The 24,534-nt window shown below is 39.6% G+C and overlaps 1 protein-coding gene across 3 annotated transcripts; it reads left to right on the forward strand.

Annotated features, from left to right (window-relative positions):
* The first annotated feature begins 1,079 nt into the window (after nt 1–1,079).
* On the forward strand, nt 1,080–23,457 carry LOC125886282 (deoxycytidylate deaminase-like). Of its 3 annotated transcripts, none has more exons than XM_049572354.1 (7): nt 1,094–1,220; nt 1,798–1,857; nt 6,433–6,532; nt 11,856–11,991; nt 14,245–14,361; nt 18,982–19,078; nt 20,887–23,457. In XM_049572354.1, exons 1-7 carry the CDS (start codon nt 1,180–1,182, stop codon nt 20,942–20,944), a joined length of 609 nt encoding a protein of 202 aa, XP_049428311.1. In that variant the 5' UTR covers nt 1,094–1,179; the 3' UTR covers nt 20,945–23,457. The 3 variants fall into 3 exon arrangements, with proteins under 3 accessions (XP_049428313.1, XP_049428311.1, XP_049428312.1); XM_049572355.1 differs by having other exon boundaries at nt 6,436–6,532; XM_049572356.1 differs by lacking the exon at nt 1,798–1,857 and having other exon boundaries at nt 1,080–1,220.
* The last annotated feature ends 1,077 nt before the right edge of the window (nt 23,458–24,534 follow it).

The raw sequence follows: 24,534 nt of genomic DNA on the forward strand, positions 1-24,534 counted from the left end.
CTACACGCGTAGAACTGAGATCCACAAATGTTTTTACAATTCAAAAATAAAAACTGAGTTCACAAATGTCTGTTCTAAAGTTGTAAATGTTTGGAAGATATTCACAAATGCTTTTCATTTATTTGCAAATTAATTTAATGTATTCACAGATATCTTTTGTATTTGTGGAATGTGTTTGTGTATTTGCAGATCCGTTTTATACATGCAAAATATTTTTGTGAGTTTACAAATCTTTTTTTGTATTTGTGGAAGTTGTTTTATATTTACAGATTACACATTTACACACAGATTGTCGATCTGTTCACACACATAATTATGAAACAAATCTATCTCCATATCGGATCCACTCGCCAATCCGGCTCTGTGTGTCTAAACGCTCGCAGCTTCTAGGCAAAACGGCCCAACATTTGCAGAAAATCTGGCAGTGTAAAAGGGGCTTATGAGAGCAAGCTGTTTCTGATTCATACTGTAGTTAGTCAGTAGATGGCACTAATGTACCAACCGTCTATAAAACCGAGAAAGAAGAACAGCCCACCTCTGTGGGTTCATCCCAATATCCCTCCTTGACTCCTCTGTCCTCTATTCTTGATCACTTGACCCGGCAATCGACATTTGGCCTAACAAATTATTTACAGTGTTCAAAGACATCGTGATCGTATTCTGGGTTATTAAATAATGAACTCACAAACAATGATAATAATAATAGTAATAATCAGGAATAAATCATAAACACCTAGTGTGACTCTGAGCAGGACACAGGACAGATTATAAAAAGGCTACAGAAAGCAGGTTGTTGTTCATGTGCAGGTGATTGTTAGACTCTGTTACTTATAACTGTAGGCCTGTCTGTATCTGTATCATTATATATTTACATATAACATTATGTGTGTGCAGACACAAACTCCATTAAAACTTTCCATAGCTGTTAATAAAGCCTCCTGGCAGCTGATCATCACAAACGTCTTTTACCGGCCGACACACCCTCTGATTGGATATGAGTTATTGATTGGACAGTGCAGGCTTCTGCTGATTTGACGGATCTGATAGGCTACATCCCAACATCACCGGAGTTTCATACAGAGTGAAGACATATAAGAGATTAAATTCAGGTGTATCACTGCCACACATAGTCCAGAGAAGAGCAGAGCAATCTCCAGAGTGTCCATCAGTTGGAAGATTATGGAAAAAAATCAGCAGCCAACGTCTGATCAACCAAAGAGGTAACTACTTAACTTTTGACTTTTGTCTATACGTTTAACATGAGAGACGCAAACATCTACCGAGAAATGTAAAGTTACCGGGCAGGTAGCATAGGGTCTATCATGGTGTTGTGTGTTTTTCCCCACAGTGTTTGTTAAGTTTGCTTTCAGTATTTAAGTTTCTCATATTTAAAGCACCAGCCTGAGTAAACCTGTACCCGTTTATCATTCACCCAATGTCACCCAATTTCTTACATTTTCCCAATGATGTTTGTCATACATAGACTCTCTTTTGCTCAGCCACATCATGTCTAAACTCTCATTAAACTGGGTAGTATCCAAGCAAAACTTACTTCTTGTCAGCAAAGAAATTGGCTGCTTTATTGAGTGAAAGGAGCAACACTACTCTGTATTCACACTCCACAACGAGCCCTACATTAAAACTTTAAAAAAAAATCAACAACAAAAAACAAAACAAAAAACGAACTTGGCCCTATCAACTCACACTCTTGTTGTATGTATATAATTTTAATTGCCATATTAAGGAAATAAATGGGGAACTAAAACATAATCACCTCTGATATCAACCTATTAACAGGCGAAAGATAAGCACTGTGGATCAAGACTTTTTCTGCATGGCCAACAGCACTGAGAACGGGTAAGATGTATTCCAAAGAATTTAAAATCATACAAAAAATTTGTGTTCTACAAAAAAAGGCACATTGTAACTGACAGTAGAGTTATTAAACCACAAACCACCAGAATGCAGGGGAAAACATAACAATCAAATTAATTCAAATTCTCCCATGTTCGAGCCACCAACTTGTGTGCCTGGCAGAATTTTGGTCACCCCCACCAAATCTCACTCCAAGGTTCTTTTTTCAAGTTGCCAGCCCTGCTACAAAAGTAGGCTACTATCATCAAAATGTAAAGTATTACAGGTTTTTTAAAAAAAACAATTAATGTGCAGAAAATTGCCCCCTCTTGTTGCCATTTACTGTAGCTACTGTATTATTCAATGCATAGTTATATGTATTTATAGCTCAGCTGTAGGGCTTACAGGGAAAAAATGAAACAAAAACTATTTACTAGTTGGTAGTTTAATCTGTAATAGGCCTATATCATCATATTTACATATGACCAAATGTTTTGTGTAATAGTTCAATGGTGTTCATTATGTCTTTAGTTTCTGATAATGACTTTAGTTGTTCTTTTATCTCAGACATGTTAGGATGTTACATACCTTGACATGTTTAGGCGGAAACCTCCGCCTTCCTCAGGGGTGTCACTTGAGCCGTTTCTCAATATGCGTTCCTGTGCGGACTTGTGACACGTCATCAGTCACAGCCCAAGTACTGTTCCAATTCAAAGTTCACATCTAGCCAAGTTTAGTCCAAATTCCCGGATGTGTTCTCGCCACACCCATTTCACCGGGGATGCATCGGAGCAGACTTGTGTCAGAGCATGGATACTAAGAGGCGAAGCTCCGTTGAATTTTTTCCAACAGCCACTAGGGGCGCTGCGGTAGCGCTGCCGCCATTTTGGACTGTTGAGCTTGGACTGTGTTGTAAGTTTTAAAGTGTTTTAATATCAATTTAATATGCCAGTTTTGGAGGGAAGATAACACTTTTATGTATATATATATATATATATATATATATATATATATATATATATATATATATATATATATATATGGCCTCTTGGGCCATTTATATCAGAACTGATTACTGCTTTAGAATTAAAATATATCATATTAAAATAGCCTATATATGTCCCCTTACTGTACAAACTGTAAATAAATCTTTATTTCTGACTATGTGACGTCGCCATTAATGTGTTTCTAGTTAAAATATTGATTTTTCGAGATTTTTAGAGAGAGATACCATCTAGGCCGCTTTTTTTCGTTTTTAAAGTAAGTAAAGTACATATTTTGCTTTACAAAAACGTGAAAAAAGCAGCTGTGACCAAGCTATCACGAGGTGAGTAGCGCTGTAAGCATAATTAATAGCGATATACTTCAGTTTGTCTGTGTGTTTTTGTATGCACGTGGGTCTGCTGCGGTCTGCTGACAGTCCAAAATGGCGGCGATAGGACGAAACCATGGGCGAGTCTGTTGCTATGGGGCGTTCTACTGAGCTTCGCCTCTTGGTATCCATGCTCTTTGCTTGTGTGGACTTCAGACAGCCAGGTATCCCAGCATGCATTTCGCAACAATCACCGGAAAATGACAAGTGAGGGAAAGGCGCACAAGTGTTTTCATGCGTAGTTTAAACGTCAGACCCGAGGTCGATGTTTTAATATAGAGCCCAGTTGAATGTGACTGAGGTCCGCTAGATGACAGCGGTGTCAGCGCTCATAGATAATAAACGTGTGTATGAGCGCTCAGGCTGCCCCAGAGAGCAGCCTCTCTCGGGTAGTCCTTTTGAAATTCGTGGCTGATATCTCTGTAGTGGTAAAATATGAAATGTAATTCGTTTGGGGTATGTCTAATGGGCAACATTCAGTCTCAGTATAAGATAGGCTATATTCTTATATTATTAAATGTTGTAACATGTTATTGTTCTTTGCATTCTTTTACTTATTTAGGCTTATATGTTTTTACCATTCAATAATGATTTTGAGAATTTATTGTAATTTATTTATTGTATTTAAAGATTAATTGTCTTTATTGTAGTATTTATTGAACAGCATTTTAAATATTGATTATCTGATATGAATTGTATACCTGATGTCTGAAGTGTGGCTGAATAAAAATTTCCTCTTCACATCTGACCTGTTTGATCCATTTATATTGGTGAGGACAGACTAAATGAGAAACTGCTGTCAGTGTAATCCAGTACAGTTCAACAGCACCACAATCTACAACTCAACACTTCAATAAAATGTCAGACTTAATACAATATTAAACTGCTGTTGTGTACCAAGTAAACTGTCAAGTCTCCATAAAAATGTAGACAGAAAGCATAATGGTGAGACAAATGCAGTGATGGACAGTAACTAAGTATATTTACTCAAGTAGTTACTGTACTTAAGTACAAATTTGATGTACTTTGGGTATTTCCATTTACTTAGAGGGAAATACTGTACATTCTACTCAAGCTACATTTATTTGATAGCTATAGTTACTTTTCAGATAGTTTGTTTTATATGTTGTTGTTTCATATTTACAAGTTGCTGTGTGTTGTTATAGATTAGACTAGTACACCAGTGAAAGGTGTTAAAATTAGTTCTACCATGACAACATTTAAATGCTGCTCACATGTAGCCGACATTGATCAATAAATACTCAATACATATTCATGTATATGATGGTCACAATTGAAATTGGGTCACTCTGCATCATGAGTATACTTTGAACTTTTCATTTTAAGTAGGCCTACATTTTGCTGACAATACAGATACTTTTACTCAAGTCAGATTTGGTATGCAGCACTTTTACTTGTGACTGAGTTTTTGTTCTTTGCTGTGATATTCCTGGGTACTTTGTCCACAACTGGACAAACATATCGAACAGACATGCAAGCATCGCATGTCTCATCCTCATCCTCATCCTCATTCTCCGCCTCATTCTCCGCTGTCTTCCTGGGATCTGCCTCCTCAGCTGGGCAGCCTCCTCCGCAGCCTGCAGGTACAGCAGTCCTGCTGCAGTAACTGCGCCAAGACGCCTTCTCCGATCCATTATTGATTTTTGATTTCCATCTCGCCAATGCTCACAATCACAATAACCACCAACTCTCCACAACCCCCTCCCCCGCACTTGACTTTTCATTATAATCAGAAGCCAGCTGCGGGGAAAAGGTTTTAAAATACATTTTATGAAAATATTTTGGCTATTTATATGTTTTAGTATTTCAGTTATATATGCTGAAACATGAAAAACATATACATATTAATTTTTTACAATGACAAAGTAAAGCCGCAGGGCTGTGTTTATATTGTTTTATTCTAAATGCATGTAGGCTACACAACACAGTACAACAGCCAAGGCGAGCGGAGGTGGTGACATCATCAAGTACGCTGCTGTTCCAAAAGCAGAAATGACTGTACTCACTTCCACCCGTTCCTGGGAAGACTCTCGTGTGGACTTGCCAAGTCTGAACTTGCCTAGTCCACAAGTCCGAACTGCCGAACTTGAGTATGTCTTGAACGGCTTGGGTGGTGGTTGTGACGCGTCTTTATCAGCTGATCTGTCAATCAGCTGATAACTGTCTCAGGGGTGCCCAAACTTTTGCATGCAGCTGTATATGATGACCAAATGTTTTATATTTTAATCTTTAAAAGTGCAGATAGTGCCTGTGAAAATGTGATAAGTAGCATACAGCGGAAACGCTACAGTATTTGAGTAAATGTGATCAGTTGTATTTCACCACTGCTTTTTGTTACAGCATACCTTTGATAAATAAGCAAACCTGTAGTGCGCACTCATGCTGACGCATCAGTTATGTGATTTGCTGGCTGAGAGCAGTCATCGATGACAATTTTGATATAAGTTCAAAGGTAAAAACTCAGTTTTTTCAGTTACAACTTTTCAAAAGTAACGATGTAGCCTATGTCTTTTCTGTTACTTGTATCAAAGTGAAATGTGTGTTTCACTTACAGATAAATCAGAGGTCATAGACATATTAGGCGTGCTGCCAAAAAAGCAGAGCTGAAATGAAGCTAAAACATACTTCTTAGACAGAGAGAAGATTTCAGTAAATTAAACTACAACCTGTTCCCCTGGTGCTTGTAAGAGAGACAGACTGTAAACTCATCATGTTGGAGCTTTTACTGAGGATTATGCACATTAAGCTTCTTCTCAGAATATAATTCTGGTAGTTTAAAGTGACTGTGTTCATGATGATCGTGTTGCCACTACTTAATATTTTACAATTGGTAATACAAGTTGAATTCAAACAGGAACCTGGATAGGTGTGTAAACAGAGAGAGTTCCTGCTCAGAAATTAGATGTGATTTCAATAAATGCAAAACAGTTGAATCCTCATTGGGTTATTGAAACACACAGCAAACAGAGACAGCAAAAAACAAAGCTCTCTGTGTGACATCAGTCTAAAGTAACCCCCACATGTCTAAAGGGGAAGACATAATATAGTGAATCAATTACAAATAAATATTTTTTTCTAAATATTTCTATTTCTCTTGAGACAGAAATTGCTGCAGTGCTTTGTGATCTCCGAGAAAGATCTCAAACTTAAAGTCCTCTCTCTGTCTTTTTTGTGTCTCTCCGTAGCAGCGCAGCCATGGCGAGGACAGACATCCTGGTGTCATCAGACTACTTTATGGCTGTAGCCGTCCTGTCAGCCCAAAGGAGCAAAGACCCAAGCACACAGGTGTGTGTGTGTGTGTGTGTAATGTGTATTAGGGCTATAACAATTAGATACTTGGCAATGTAGTTGCTGATTTAGTTTTAACAAAAAGTTTTTGTTCAAAAACACAGAAGGTAACCTAACAAATAGGTGGGTAACAGACAACCCAAATATAAGGGTACAGCAGGGCAGGACCCTGTCCTTAAGTAAGGGTGCAGGTGTACCGTTCCCACAAGCCCCTTATTCAAATATCAGGAAGTTCAGTGGGTTAAAGGAACAGTGATTGTCTTTTACCTTTGTTTTCCTTGCCTCCAAGATACATGAAGTTCATGTTGTTTTTCTAGGTATCAGCTGTACAGGAAAAAATGTTGAGTCTTAATTTTACATATTAATTCTTATTGTTTTTTACGTATTTTTCTCACGTTATGTATCCAAAATGAGAACATACATATACTCAGTTTGACTCAGATTTGTAAGACTGGTATTTTCTAGTCTTACACTTGGTAAGAAAACAGTTTCAGTTGTATTATTTACATATTTTGATGAGAGCTGTCAATGAGGAGATCCAGACAAGTGGAATTAGAGATGATGAGGGTTTTGGCACTGTGGCTTCGTAGGGTTGGCTACCGAACTTTGTAGTTTTAAAGGTACTTACCAAATTATGAAGATACTAATGAATATGGATTCATGTCAAAGCCATTGATGCCAAATGTTGGTACTTGGGAGCACATCTGTGTGAGAACGGCGGGTTTAGACAAGAAGGGGAAGTCTAGAAGCAAGCCATGGAGATCATAGGCCAGCAACAGAGCTCTGCAGAGCCCCTTGGTTTTACTTCAGACAGGAGGCGGAAGCACAAGGAAGCCTGCTGCCCCATTTGGCTTCTCTTTCACGTTCCCAGTTCGCTCCTTTGGCTGCTCCTTTGGCCACTCCATTGGCTGCTCTGTTGGCTTCCCAGCTAGCCAAAACTATTGCTGCAGCGCTGATCTGCAGCGATAGTTTCTGATCTCAGCAGAGCCCCTTGGTTCCACTTCGGACAGGAGTTGGAAGCACCGGGAAGCCTGCCCCTTTGGCTGCTTTATCACCTTCCCAGATCACTACACTGGCCGCTCCGTTGGCCACTTCGTTAGCCACTTCCTTCCCAGCTAGCAAAAACTATTGCTGCAGCGCTGATCTGCCGCAATAGTTTCAGATCTCAGCAGAGCCCCTTGGTTCCACAGACAGGAGGCGTAAGCAATGGAAAGCCAGCTGTCCCTTCGGCTCTATTACCTTCCCAGATCACTGCGCTGGCCACTATGTTGGCCTCCCAGGTAGCCAAAACTGCAGCGCTGATCTGCACCTATAGTTCTGTGTTATTTTATCAAAGCCTAGTATCACTGTTAGACACACACACATACAAGCAGACAAACAGACAGAAGATTAGCTCTATGTGTCATTAGAGAATAGCAGAGTAGCTGAACTGCATTTAAATATTACATTTTCGTAATTACAGAGAAAGTAAAGTATCTAAAAAAAGGTACCATTGGGTAAAGGTATGAAATTCAAGGCACCAGAAAAACACTGGTATCGTTCAAGTATGAACACCTAACCCTGTGGCTTAGTGGTTAGCACTGTCACTTCACAACAAGGAGGTTGTTGGTTTACATCCACAGGCTAGTTGTGTTCTTTCTGTGAGCGTGCATGTTCTCCCCATACCTGTAAGAGTTTCTTGCCTGTAGATGTCAAACTGACAGACTTACAGCCTCAATTTGATCTGGAATCTATATTTTAGGGGGTAGTATACTCTGTTGATACCATCACACAATCACTTGGTGCACTAGACTTGTAAATGTTGTGTTGCCCATATAGTACCCTAATATGGATGCACATTCAAATTCCCATTTGCATAATGGCACAACTGTAAGAGGGTTTTTATTACATTCAGTAGGTAAGATGTGCAGCACAGGGGAGAGGCCCAGCAAGGCCCATAAGCTCTTACAACAGTCATTATAGCAGGTAAACAAAATGGAGGACACAGTTAGCATGAACCTAGCTCTTAAATCCTCAAACAAACACAGCCGAACACTTTCAAAAGGATCCTCTCTTATAGACGTGTATGTGTAAGAGACCATCATGGTTGAAAGAAATGGCGTTCATCACAAAGCAAACAGAATTTAAAGGTATCCTGTTTATGTCCAGGCCTTTCAAGTAGATATCGACCGATATATCGTCCGGCTGATAGGGGAGGGAAAAGCATGCAAGGCAATCAGATGTAGAGGCAGTACTTAAATTACTTACTTAACGCTCGGTGGCTAGGTCCCAATGAGGAGCCGGCTCCCATCGTTCACTTCAAAGAGCCATTTCATTCGCGACCAACACATCACTACAGCTGGAGTATTGGACAGTGGCCAAATAAACAACACAGCTCCTGGGAGAGAACGGTAAGGCTTAAGTTTTGATCGCTCAGAGAACTGTATTTTTAATTGGTTACTTATTTGTATTGTTGCCTTAAACTTTGAGGGTGAAAAATGCGAATGCCGAATGAGTGGTCTTTAAATATGCTTGCAACTGTATCGCTATCTCGCAAACTAGATTTTACACAGGCTAATTCTAGAGCTAGGCTAGAGAGTTAGCCTCAGTGAGTTTGTCAGTATGCATGGGCACCACTCGCGGGATTATATTGTAACCATATAATGCCAATTTTAGAGCAGAAACTCAAGCAAGTTGTTGAAATGTGTTGCTTAAGGTGCATTGACATAGACATTATTTTCTCATTCAAACGGCTGATTTTCTGACTCTGTTTTGGAGTTCAGTTCCTACCATAAAGGGTTTATTGGCAAAATTTACATGTCACTCAACTCTCACAATTTAGAACCTCTGACACATCTAAAAAGACAATGGGAGGAAGAAGTGGGCACAGAACTTAGTGAGGATACATGGCACTCTGCATTAGATAAGATACACTCATCCTCAATTTGTGTAAGACATAAGGTAATACAATTCAAGACTGCACATAGACTGCATTGGTCTAAAGCGAGATTGGCAAGAATTACCCCAAATATGGATCCTAACTGTCTGACCAGTCCTAACTGGCTCTGTCCAAAATGAATGGATTTCTGGCAACCTATATTCAATTTTTTTTCTGACTTGCTAGAAAGACCCGTAGAACCTCTTGCCATAATTGCAATATTTGGTACAGTACCGCAGGATCTCTGTCTCAACCAACACAGCAAAGACATGATAGCCTATGCTACGCTCCTGGCTAGGAGACTTTTATTGCTTAAATGGAAAGACAGATCTCCTCCAACTTTCAATCAATGGGTCAGAGATATTCTGCACCATCTGACTTTAGAAAAAATCCATTATGCCACAAGAGGCTGCGCCCTCAAGTTTTACACTATGGCAACCAGTTCTAGATCAGGTAGAAAAGATTGATACCTCAGATATTTCAAATGTATAGATATAACCCCTCCTCTTTTTTTGTTTCTTCCTTTTTTCCCCTATTTTTACCTGATTTGTGTTTTCTGTGTATTTATAAATTGTATATCACCACTGGACTTGTGAAGTGAATGTGTGGCAGTGCAGTGGGGTGGGGATGCTTGTTTGTGGGGTGGGATTGTGTTGAACTTTATTGACCTGTATCTCAAACTGTATTTGGTATTACTTAAAAAACTAATAAAAACACTGAACAAAAAAACCTGCTGATTTTCAGCACACATATGGGATACATCTCACAGCTTCTTTGACAACATTTCCTTTGCTAATCTGTTGTCTTTGCATAGAAGGCTGCATAATAGGCCTAATAGGCATAATAGGTTATTTTATGTAGAAAAAAGGGAAACTATGACACTCTGCTTTTACAAATTAAAGACTGCATTTCAATGACTATTTCTTGTGGTTGATCGTTTTCTTTTTTACAATGGCTACATGAACATGAACATTAAAAGCATTAAAGATGAGTTGACAGTGAACCTAATTAACCAAACAGCCTATTTTATTTTACATTTTGTTGTGATAACCAGATTATGTCTATTTGACTTGTAATAGTATCTACCAGTAAACAATTTATCATCAGGGCTGTTTTGGAGATGTTGATGAAAGCCTTTTGTGCCTTATACACTACTGTTACCATGATGCACCCATATAATGTGCACAGCACGGCAAACATTTTGACGTGTCATAGTAGGAAAAGTACAGGTGTATTTAATGACATTAATGATAGCAGCTTTCCATTCAGGGGAGGTGCTAGTATTGTGCATTCTGGCTCACTGGAGCAGCTCGCTGGCATTCTTAATGGAACTGAGCTGTCGTCAGTGCTATCAGTTTCACCTGTGGTTTTGCTAGGATGTCAAGTCAAAATGTCTGCCGTGAAAAAAGTCCATAGAATGAGTTTAACACAAAGGCACTAGACCAAAATAAACTGAATTTGTGTTTTTGTTTTTCCTTTGTTAAGCAATCCCCTGATGGCTGAGAAAACCGACCCTGTATGGCAGCACTTCATTGAGTCATATTTATGTTCAGACATATAGGCTACTTGAATGCTGCTTACTAAGTGCACTAAATCCCTTTTTCATTTGAATGTGTATTTGACAGTTTCTGTTACTTGTTCTCTACCTCTTGAATATATGTGTGTATATATATGTATGTATATATATATATATATATATATATATATATATATATATATATATATATACATATATATATATATATATATATATACATATATATACATATATATATATATATATATATATACATATATATATATATATATATATATATATATATATATATATATATATACATATATACATATATATATATATATATATATATATACATATATATATATATATATATATATATATATATACACATATATATATATATACATATATATATATATACACATATGTATATATATATATATATATATATATATATATACGTGTATATATATGTATGTATATGTTTGTTTGTTTGTTTTTTTCTCAAAAAGAGACTTCTGTGTGTTCAATAAAGTTTTTGTTATTTTTTTCTAAAACTGACACTTGTGTGCCCCTCATTGTTATTATTGTGACATTTCTATCATGCAAATAGTGGGAGAAAAACAATATCGGCCCCAAATATCGGCTCAAAAAAACTCAGCAGTACATATCGGTCATCGGCTGAGGCTGATGGCAAAACATTGGTATCGGCCATAAAAAATCCATATCGGTTGACCTCTACTTTAGAGTGTGTGACATACTACTGAGGGTAGTGGACTACTGCAATTTATCTTGGATTAGTTCATGTGAAGATTAGATTATTTGATCATTTAAAAGGTTACGGCCAGACTAAACTGTTGAACATCTCTCCCTCTCTGCAGGTGGGGGCCTGTATAGTGAACCAGGAGAATAAGGTAGTTGGCGTTGGTAACAATGGCATGCCCAACGGCTGTGATGATGCCCAGCTGCCGTGGGCCCGCTCTGCTGCTGACCCGCTTAAAACTAAATACCTTTACGGTGAGAACACATGTGCAAACGCACTTCCAGCTTTTTCATTGCATTATTTTTGGATAATCATTTTGGTCAAGAAAATGTGCACTTGCAGCAAAGAGTTCCTGGTTTCATCCACAACAGCACAGAACCCTGTAGTGATTATACTGAATTGAGTGGGAGGATTTCTGGAATCAACATAATACAATTTTAAAGGCATCTCTGTGCAACAAAGACTGTGATTGACTAGTTGTCCATACTGTGCTGCTGAGTTCTCTTCATGTCTCAAGTGATAACCCTTGGCCTGTAGAGGGGATAAATAATGAAGGAATCTCTCTCTTTCACCATTGACCACATGTTCTGTTCACATTCTTCTTTGACATTCTCTGTTTCTCTCTCTTCCCTTCTCCTTTAGTGCTCATGTAAGGGTGGGATATTAGGGCAAATAAGTAGTCTACATCTTTCTCCACTCATAATGAGCCCCTTCTTCTTATTTTGAGTTGTTTTTACTTTAAATGAACTGACAATTCCACAGAAAACCAAAAGCAAGAATAGGAGGGAGGGATGGATGGACAGACTAAATTGAACAAGTAGTACATAGACCAAGACCAAGAAAAAGCACTGAAAAATTCAACTAACACATCTTTTCCACTGTTCATCTGGATCATTTTCTGTCGATAGTGAGTTTAATGCGTCCTTTAATCCCCACAGTATCCTGGGAAAAATCTCTTTGTCCCAAACATGTATTCTATTGTACCCAGGATAATGGGACACCATAAGTCTCAAGCCCTGCTTTTGAACCTGCACAAAATTGATGTAACACAATAGAAAAACATCGTCCACTGCCATTTCTCAATGACATCTTACTTGCTGATAAACCAGTGGCAGTAAACAAAGCAAATATCGGTCGATACCGACATGGGACTAATAAATGGGTGCATCCCTAAATATCATGAATGTCAGCTGATACTGTGTCTGTGCTACATTTTGGAGAAAAGGAAGGGCTTTTCTGTCACCAGTGTCACAGACAACATACACCATCTAGAGACCTGGTTCTTGTATATTATGCCTGCCTGTCTGTTTATAGAGTGTTTGTAGTCTTACTATATAATGACAAAAACTCCGTCTGTGGGTGTGACTGTTCCATGTTTTTCTCCTCACTGACTTGGTCAATCCATGTGAAATTTGGCACAGTGGTAGAGGGTCATGGGAGGATGCGAATGAAGCAATATTACATCAATTGGCCAAAGGGGGCGCTATAGCAACCGATTGACATTGCAAACTTTGAATGGGCATATCTCATGCCCCATATGTCGTAGAGACATGAAACTTTGCACAGAGATGCCTCTCCTCATGAGGAACAATTTTGCCTCAAGAACCCAGAACTTCCGGTTATATAGATTTTCTGCCATTTTGAATGTTTTGAAAAACACTTAAAATCGACCTCTTCCTAGGAAGTCTGACCGATCTGCATGAAACTCGGTGAACATAATCTAGGGACCAATATCTAAAGTTCCCTCTTGGCAAAAGTTGGAAAACTTACTAAAACTGAGCTTCTATAAGGCAATGAATATTGTGGAGGGCGTGGCTCATCACATAAAGGTGTATAACATCTCAAGGGTTTCACCCATCACCACGCAACTTTGCAGGCATATGACCACACATAATCTGAGGGGACCCCTCCATTATTGACCCCATCAAACAAAATGGGGGAGCTAGAGAGCTAATTTCTTATCTAGGCCTAACCGCCACATCGATTTTTACTAAACTTGGTAGATATTTAGAACAGGACACTCAAGGTGACTGGAGAAATTTAACTCTAATTGGCAACTAGGTGGCGCTGTAACAACAGAAAAATGCTTAAAAATGGCTAAAATGCGACCGATCGTTGTGGCTCCCCCTGTGACCGAATGTTGTTGTTTTTTTTTTTTTTCTATTTTTTGGTATGACTAAGTCATGGTATGGTATGCTGTACATAATCATGGAAACTGTCAGTGTGTCATTCTGTCAGTCAGTCATTCTGTCTGTCCCACGTTTTTCTACTCACTGACGTAGTCAATCTACTGTACTTTCAATAAAGCAGTCGTACTATCAAATTCACAAAAACTCTTCACTTGACTATTTAATCTGCAATTTCCTATGACCTGCATCCCAAACACACACACGTACATGGGCAACTGTGCCCTCAGTGGGTATGGACTAGTCCTAATTAAACTTAAAAGAAGAAAATTTGCAATGTCTTGTACTGACTGGAGACCATCTCAATGCTCTGTCCCACAGTGTGCCACGCAGAGCTGAATGCCATCATGAACAAGAACAGCGCTGACCTGAGAGGCTGCACCATTTATGTGACTTTGTTCCCCTGCAACGAGTGTGCCAAGCTCATCATCCAGGCTGGTGAGTGTTGACAGCAGGCGTGCGCGCACACACACACACACACACACACAAACAAACACACACTCTTATGCTCTAGTCAGTTGTAACTATAGACTGATACTCATCTTTGAAGGCCTATTATGATATTTTATTTTATTATTTTTTATATGTTAACTGCTTAAAGTTATTGCTAACTGTGCCTGTACTTTGTTTCAATATTCAGTGTCTAAAAATAGGAAAATTTCCAGTCAAACCACCTCCAAAACGAAATGACTTGGATGATATCAATCTTTCCCAAATATAGATTTTGCTACCCAAATAGATTTGTTTTTTCTTCCTCTCTGTCCCCTCTGTTTTCCATCATTTCCAGTGGTCACTTGCCCCTTCAGCTCTATTTTTCTTCCTCTTCCCGTGTGTGTTTTCCTGAGTGATCGGCCACTTCTGTGTTAGCTGCTGTCATTTCAGATATCATCATCATTATGAAACACACATCATTTTAAAACTGGAATCAATGAAATCTCCTTGCACAGCCACAGATCGTCAGGTGCTGGTAGGCAGCAGGAACGTGAGTCATAAGATATGCAAAAAAATCCTCTGCACACTGACATGGACTTTACTATCGAAATTTAATGAAGGGAACAACGCGTTTCGCGTTTAGCATCATCAGGTTCACCTCATCAGGCCTGACCTAAGCATTCTCAGGTGTGTTTAAATGCTTGCTGGTCACATGACTAATTTCGTTTTTTCTTTTTTTCTTTTTTTCTCTGTTTGTCTAAGCAAGACTCAAAAAAATATACAAAAACAGTACAATTACATACATCATGAAGTTGAAAAAGTATGCATCAACCATGGTATAAGTTAAAAACATAAGAATTTCAAAGCATGAATATCAAAGTCTACTTACACAATCAATATTACACGAAGCGAAGTTAAGAGGTAGAATTACTACAAATTACTCAATCCTAGCTTGAGACCACCAGTACCTATATACAAATACCTTTATGTAGAGGAACCATATAACAAGACATGAATAATATACATTTTTAATATATATATATCCTGCAAGTCTATCCTTTACTCACTACTCCGCAGATAGTGCAGGCTCGACTTTCCCTACGTAGGACAGTGCAGCTTTCCTAAGCTTTCTTTTATGTATCCTACGGGGCAAAAAAGAAACAAAAACAGGTTAAAGAAAACAACTCAAATCCTGTGAATCATTCATTCCAAAAGGTTCAACAGTAGACAGTTCATTAATCCAAAACGCTTCCCTTCTCAGGAGCTGCTAGTGATGTTCCCCCCTCTCGGATTAGGCAACACTCTTTCAATTCCAATGAATCTAAGGGAAGCTGTAGAACCATGACTTTTATCTTAATAATGTCTTGCGATGGCATAATCAAAATTATTATTTCTGATAGCCACTTTGTGCTCAGCAATCCTCAACTTCAGATTACGCTTTGTTTGACCAACATACATCAAGCCACATGGGCAAATAAGCACATAAATTACATGAGCGGAAAGACAATTGATAATTTCTTTTACATTATATTTCTTTCTGGAATGGGGGTGATTAAATGTTTTTGTATCAAATGTGTTGGCACAATGTGCACATTTTCCACATCTATAATTCCCATAAACTTGCTGAGAAAGCCAATTGGTTTGTTTTGGTTCCCTATACATGGAACTGACAACAATGTCTCTCACATTTCTGCCTCTCTTGAAACAAAATAGAGGTCTGGAGGCAGATAGATGGTTTAGGCTCAGGTCACATTCTAGTACTTTCCAATGTCTATTAATAATTTGTTTGACTTGCCTCGAAGCTGTAGAATATTCTGACACATAGGTGGTTCTGTTTACATTTTCATGCTGAGCAGGTGGAGGATATAATAATTTATCCCTCTCCCTCTCGTTAGCCTTCTCAATAGCCCTGTCAATAAGGGATTTGTCATATCCCCTTTGTTTGAACCGCTCAGCCATTTCTTTAGTCTTAATGATGTAATCCTCTTCATTACTGCATATTCTTCTCAACCTTATGAACTGTCCGTATGGGATATTTTAATGAGGTGGTCAGGATGGAAACTAGTAGCATGTAAAATAGTGTTTCTATCAGTGTTTTTACGATAGATAGATGTCTCCAATCTCCTGTTGTCATTCACAGAAATAAGTAGATCTAAAAAATGAGTCTCTTTTTGACTATATTCCATAGTGAATTTCAAGTTAGGATATGTGCCATTAATGTAAACATTGAATGCCTTCAGGTCATCTTCACTGCCTACAAATCCCATCACAATGTCATCAATAAATATGCGAAAAAACAAAATGTTACCAGAAAATGGGTTGTTATTAAATATATGCTTTTCTTCCCACAGTCCCATATACAAATTTGCATAGTTAGGGGCAAAAGGTGACCCCATACTCGTGCCTTGAGATTGCAAATAATATTTTTTTATCAAACATGAAGTAATTAGACTTCAGAATAAACTCTGTCAATATCATCAGCAGTTCGGCAAGGAGAGCATCTTTTCTAGGTTCCAGGTAAAAGTCCATGGCTTCTAGGCCACCTTCATGTGGGATGTTGGTATAAAGGGCTCCACCCTAAAAAGTAACCAGAAAAGAGTTTTCAGGCATAGTAATGTGAGTCAGTAATTTTAAGACATCAGTGGTGTCCGCCACACATCATTTTAACTTAACAAAAACAAAATGCAACTCTTCAAACCCATCATGGTCACAGTGAGGTGGCGGTGAAATCCTGCTCGCTGCAATAATTACATTTTTCTGTGGCTGGGATGTGTGTTCATGTGTTTCAGATGGGAAGAAGTCACAGAAGTCACAGCACTCTATTTACTGATTATTCTCAGGCCACAATTCGCCGCTAAAAGTTGAACTATCCCAAACTTTTAGTATGGCCGGACTTTATTGCAAAATCAAACACTTGCAGCCGGGAACGGCCGCCACAGCTTTCTGTAGCTGTTGCATGGCAGCTCACCTGGGCCGCACATCACCCCTGCTTTAGTCTTTTCATTGGTCCAACAATCACCAAATAAACAAAATAAAGACTAATTCTGTGAGTTATATATAAAAATATGCAGGGTCTACTGCTGTTTTTTCCTGTTGTTTCTCTCTGCTGTTGCTTGCCAGCATTCCCCTAGTCCTGTAACGTTCCAACCATCAGGATTTTCTAAATGCCCTGGTATACCCGGTACCACCCAAGCCTAGCACCTCACAGTACAAATGTGTTGGTTAGCGTGAACACAGCATACTTCTGATTCTACTATTCTGGGAGCATTTTTAAAGAGTATAAAGTTCGTCCTAAAGATGGTCACCAGAATTATAAAGATTCATCATCTATAGAACATGAATACTGTCCAGCATTTACTGAAATATCTTGCTTTGAGCCGAGCAATTGGCAGGATGGACCGCCTGTCAGATGTTGCCGTATTAAAGCCGCTACAAGGAACTTTTAACTGGATATGCAAAAGTCTCTCGTTTCTGCTGATGTCTGTGTGTGACCTACAACAGCAAATGAGACCATCAGTGTGAAGATAAGCTTTTTCTATGTAGTGTATATCCATACCTTTAGGAAACTGTGTCCGGGTCTGCCCCAGGTCGCTTCCAGGACGAAATGATTTATGGCACTCAGACGGCACACATCACCTTACCTAGCTGCTTACATTTATACTGACGCTTATAAATAGTCGCTATTCCTCCTCCTCGACCCGACGTCCGCAGGGAGTTAAAATAGCAGCAATCATTGGGTAAAAGTTCTGTGAAAGCACTGGACTCACCAACAGTCAGCCACGTCTCAGTCACACAGAGAAAATCCAATCCTCGGGAAGTCAGGAAATCCTTCAGGATAAACGTTTTGTTCGCTAGCGATCTAGCATTTACCAGCCCAAACCTGGCAGGAGCTGGCGGGTCCACGGCGTTAGCTGTCCGGGGAGCCACACACAGGGGCCGCAGGTTGCGCAGATTCACCCCGCGCCAGCGGGGATGAGGAGAGCAGGGGCCGCGGCGCTGGAACACCTCATCCGGGCCGACGACAGGTACCAGCCAGGCGTCGACAGGGTCCAGCGAGTGCCGAGAAATAAAGAGGTGAGGCACCGCTCCATACTCAGTCCAAGAAGCCATGGAAGTGCTCGCCAAACAGGCCTTCAGCCTTACCAGCCAACCGCTGCGTTTACCCCGGCGGCGGTGGCGCTTACGCCAGAGAGGTGGAGCTGGGGCGCGGCAGAGGTGAGCTGGGATCCCTGATAGGAGCGGGGGCAAAGTTTTCCCGTCTTGTCGTTTCATTCATCCCCAAAACAAACACATGCGCGAGCCAGGTAAGCGTCTTTACGACAATGCGCGCTAGAGCTCATGGGAAGTGTAGGCTTCATTCCGGCAAAACACTACGGCTTTTGTCCACAGGGTCGCCAAAATCAACTCAAAGTGAAAGTTCCTTGTAGGGGGCTTTAAGGAGACAAAAACGGCAATGAAATCAAATCCGTCTCTTCTTTTAACCTTTTCCTTCTCTTCATGCCTTCTGCTATCATGCACTTCCCTAGGTGAGAAGCATGTCTCTGCTAAGAAGACTATGAATGGTCTTTATTTCTACGTTTGCCTTTTGTGCCTCTGTTTAATCCCTCTCTCCCTCTGTCACACCAGGAATAAAGGAAGTGGTCTATCTTTCTGATAAGTACCATGACTCAAAAGAGACGGTCGCTTCCAAAAAACTGCTCAGTGCGGCACGCATACAATGCAGGTAAGTAACAGGTTTGATCTGGCACACAAAAACAAGTGGGAGTGTTTTTGCTGTCTGTTTTTATTATTACACAAGGCCAAGGGATACATACACTCACACATACACACAAAGGAACATAATAACAATACCACCAGCTGAAACCAACAACAAGTTATAGGAGATAGACAAAAGAATAAATAAAACAAGTGCAAGTGTTGCTTCTTCGCCTTAAAGGAAAATTGTGATGGTGTTGTTGTAATTAACCTCTTTTTGTTGCACAAACTTTTTTCCCAACTTTACTCCTCCGCCCAACTCTGAGAATTGTCAAACACCTGTGCTGTGCTGCGTTGACAGGAGAAGCTGACATCCAAGACTTACATTTAAAATATAGTTATTGTGTTTCTTTCAGACAGATAGAAATCTTTGATATCCATTGTAACTACTGTCATCCATGCCAGACTATAGTGGGCAAAATCAAGCCAATACATTAACTCCTGATAGGAGCTTCTCATGGATACAACACGGCTCTAGTACTAGTCAGATAAATGGTAACTGAAATGTGAGCAGTGATACAACCCTGCTTGACTCCTGTGCTGATTTTGAAAGGGTCTCTATCTGATCCACCACAGTGAACAGCAGCAGTCATGACATGCAGGAGGTGGGTGGTGATGAGAAATTTTTGAGAAGTGCTCCAAAGGCATGCCAGAGGCTTCCTGGTTGATTAAATTAAAGGTCAGGGGCCTCGTTTATAAAGCTTGCTTACGCACAAAACGGGGCTTGAAAGTGGCGTACGCCACTTCCCACACAAAGGTTGTGATTTATAAAAATACACTTGGCGGGAGAATGTGCGCACCTGTAAGCAAACTCTGAGTCATGCATGCACACATTTTGGAGACACTGGGAAGTGGCAATGCGGACGGTGAGGTGGAGAGGTGGAGAAATCTCTATCATTTTCATATTGAGACAACATGATCAATATCTTTTTTGTGTCTGTACGTCCAGTGGCTGGGACTCTTGCTTTTAGAATTAATGTTTAAACATGTTTATTTTAAATGCACATGCAGAAATACCAGCTTCAGGGTTTCTGTAACGTTTATTTGTTCACTTTTACGAGTAGGCTACTGACCCCCTATAGACTTCAATTGTATTCGTTAAGCTAAGTTGCAATGCTAACTGCTGAGAACGACACATTTGCAAGTCACTTGTGGTCCATTCATTTTGGACTTGCAGCCCACTTTTGGACCACGATCCACCAGTTGGGAGCCAGTGCTTTAGACCACATGCTACACATAGCTTGAATAGGGCCCTGAGTGAGTGTGTGTCCAGGAGGTCCCAAGGTCTAGTTGTGAACTAAGTGTTTTTGTCAGAAAGTCAGAATCTATGCATGTGTGTTTGGGATTTTCCTGGGTTAGCTTGGGACTGGATTTGTGTCCAGGACATGGTGGTGTATGTGTGTTTTGGGAGCTGCTGGAAAAAGTGTAAACATGCTGTAAAAGTTGTAAAAGAATTTTTTTTTTAAATTCTCTTTATGGGTTTTATTGAACTCACTTTAGCAGGCTGTAAAAGCTGTTTTTTGTGTGCCTTCTTTTTCCTTCTTGGTCTTCCTCCCTTTTTCTGTCCACACTTCTTTCTGTCTACAATTTACCTGGACCTTGTGAAAATGTATCGGGGGTGGCTGACAGATGAAAGCGAGACCTGATAAGAAAACCAACAAGTGACTTTCATCCTCATCCATGTTTGTATTTGGTGTTTTCCATGTGTGTCCTCAGACCTGCGCGTCCCTGACTAAAATGCATTTGTTGCTTTTTTCCTCTCTGTGGTTTTGGCAGGATGTTCGAGCCCACCAGGGATGAGGTTGTGATTCCATTAACCACCCCTGAAAACTGACCAGCGTGACCAAGTGAAAATGTAAAAGGCTCACCTTGGGGCGCTGCTGAATGAGGCGGGAAGTAGAAGGAGACTGACACGATTGAAAGGCACTTTGATGCCTCTTTTCTGTATGTCTTCTTGCCCCCTGCCTTGTCCAAAGGAAACCTCAAGGATACCTCAAGATAGTTTAATTTGACGCTTTCGCTCTTTGTGGATGGTTGTGGCATGCTGCTTTCACACTTTTATTTCCTTTTAAAACTCCCTTTGGAGTGGGACAGGTGTACACAAGGGCTCTGAACACACTTTCTTGAGTGTTTGATTTTAAAATCTTTTGTGTTGTGAATCAGATCTCCAAACTCATGGCTGTCTGCACAGGGGAGAACCAGAATCTGTTTGATTCCTCCTTCAAACAAGGTTCCAGATTAATAAAGAGGCACCTTAACATTTACTGCATTTGACCTTTCCCATTCAAAGTGAAAGCTGCTCTCAGTAAATCAGTCTTTATGCAATTTGGTTCATCAAACCTGTCTGCAGAAAGTAGCCACTATGTAGCCTGGGGTTTTTACTGCTGATTGCATTTCTTCTTTTGATGCTCTAATAGGTATCAGCCGTACTGGCAAGTAAATATAGAAAATATATTTTAACAAAGATGTAACAATGACTTAACCTGGAAATCCAGACTCAAATCTAGAAAGATTCTGAGTCTGGCCCTCACCGATACACCCTTCCTACCCAAGGGGCGGCACTAACTGAGGCATATTAAATGCTGCTGCACACAATTGGATAACACGATGGCCAATCAGAGCAAAAAACAAGGCATGTTTATTGTACTAAGCCCCATTTGTTTGCCGACCAGTGGGGCTAACTGATATATTATGCTTTTGCCGTTTCTTCCAAAGCTAAATTGAATGCTGCCATCTTGGCTGTTTACTTTTCGACTCCTACAGCGCAGCGCTGTCGTCATCACGTTACACCCGCCTCGGTCAGATAGAGTGATTTGATTGGTCCGGTTGCAATTCACCGGGTTCTGCTCAACGGGGCCAGATTCCTGTGCAGTGCAAATTTGAATTAGCTATGGGCGGGGCATCTGGATTTCCAGGTTAACAATGACTCTCAGCATGGACGCTACAAAGAGGATGTGTTGTATTGCTCAGTGTATAAACAACACATTAATAACAGTTTGAAGCTTTTATTACAAAGTGATTTTTATTTTGCACTTTCACTAAAACTAATGAATTGCTTTACTTGAGTAATGCTAATAAATACTTTATCTAATTTAGGTTGCTCTACATGAATAAAGTGATGGTTATAACCTAATACCATCTTACAAATTACAGTCAGGCAAAAAAATGACATGCAATACGTGAATTTAAAAAAAGTTTTGCCATCAACTGAACTTTTTTTTGTTTGTGTGTTTCTGCATTTATGACCTCAGCTTGGCAGCTCGTATGCCAGAATTTGTCCCAACTTTCCATGTTGTTACTGCAATTTGAGGGGGTGTTCACATGAATATTCCCAGTTGGGAAAAAATTTTTTTTGATTATTCCACCACCTCATGAATGCAGGGCAACACCTATTGTAACTTTATTCCATCAAAGCTAACAAAATAATTGCTTCTATTGAAAACAAAATGACACCACTTTGCCAGATTAGAAGGACTGGTGGAGCTTCTTTGTGAGTGGCACAATTATTCCAACATCAGCACTGTCCTCTTATTGTTACACATTATATATGTTACTGTACGCTTATGGGTTTTCAAAAATATTCCTTGTAGGGCATATGGGATATGGATCTTAGTTTTAATGACCAATTTACTTTTTTTTTCTCCAAAAGATGTTGCAGTCTTTAGTGGGACAAAGTTTCTGTGTGTCTGTTTCAACTGTAGTAAGACAAGGCTGCATATTCTCATATAACACTATATTTACTCTGGTTTCTTTCATGGTACCAAACAGCCCACTCGCCTGAAGGCAATCTTGGCATTGTACATTACATTTGCACATTATTATATAGTTGTTACGTTTAAACTTTAAAAACGGTAATGGGTCGTTACAAAACACCCACATTTGGTGCGTAAAAAGCTGCTGGAAACACGCTAAATTAAGTGCAAGTAAATTAAGTGTTGTTGTGCCCAAATCTAACGACACACAAACCTCAGCGTTGTTGAAATGTTAAGTTTCAACATATTCAATACATAATGTGCAAATTTAATGTATCTGTGGTTTGCAGAAATGCAAGATGCCAACATTTATTCTAGTGTTTGGGATGCATATAAAGGCTTTTAAAAATACCTATTTGTGGCTCATGATACTACATTGTTTTCAAGACTACCTGTCATTAAGATGAGAACAGCTGATTCTTTTTGTCATATTGTCTAATATGCTGTACAAGTGTATGAAAGCTAGTCATTCCTTCATAATCTGTCTGTGTAATGAATCAATGTGCATGACCAGAAAGCACTTGTCAGTTCTGTGACTTCATACCATCATGTCCGCTGTGAGTGCAGCTGAAGTCAATAAAACTTTTGGGCCACATCAGCTTGTGTTCAGTGTGTTCATTATTCTTGAAAAGGCATTTTAGAATTGAATCAGTCTGAGAGTCACTGCACTTCAAATGAAAAAGTACACAGTGTTAAAGGACAGTAGGTCCTTCACTGCTTTGTTAAGTAGCCTTTAGAAAGTGCCAGACAGATTTTAATCAAAGTTAAGCCATGAGGCCAAGTGAGCAGTTTTTGATGTGGATAGTTCCACCATTGTTGGAGCCAAATATTTGACTTAATAATTCACAGAATATTTTGTTTTTCTTCATTAAAGCAAAGGAAATGATTAATGAATATGAATAATATATGAATATGTATTGTGCCATGGATTATGTGTTTCGTTTCATTTGAATTTCCAATTATTATTTGATTGATTATTGTTGTTTATTGGATGCTGTAGTGATATTGTCCTGGAGCTGTATTCACAAACATTCTGAAAACACTCTCAGAGAGATCCTGACTGAGACTAAAAACTTTTTAGTAAGGAGTCCTAGCTTAGGAGTGATTTAGGAAACTTCTCAGAGCAACTCTGAGCAAGGACGGGACAGAAACTTTTACACTGGTGTGGAGGTGTGGTTCACCCAGTGCTAGGTATGGTGCAATCTTTTAACAGATGTGATGGTTGTCACAGACACACCCTTTTGTGAGCCTGCAAGGTGTGGATACCCAATGGAAATGAACTGAGAGTGGTTGTCATTGTTTGTGCAATCACTCTGCTGATGGAAGGTTGAGACAGACTAAAGTCATCACCAGGGCCGCTGCTAACCATTTGGAGGCCCAAAGCATACAAGGGTCAGAAATAACTGACCCCCCCCCCCCCCCCCCAAAATGGTACAACCCTCAAGTCCCTCGTCTGTTCGCTACTTGCGCTTGCCTGAAATTTAACGTTTGACATTAGCCTGCTTTAGCAACCTCAACCTAATGGCAAGTATCAGACAGCATGAATCTGGAGCAGAGAAATGGAAGAAGAAAAAACTAATGTTAATGTAGTTAATGACAACCGACACCACGTCTGGGACGCCTCACAATGTTCCAACAGAAAGTCTAGCATGTCTGATTTTCTTTTTGTCGT

The sequence above is a fragment of the Epinephelus fuscoguttatus genome, linkage group LG3 (genome assembly GCF_011397635.1).
Source record: "Epinephelus fuscoguttatus linkage group LG3, E.fuscoguttatus.final_Chr_v1".
Lineage (NCBI taxonomy): Eukaryota > Metazoa > Chordata > Actinopteri > Perciformes > Serranidae > Epinephelus > Epinephelus fuscoguttatus.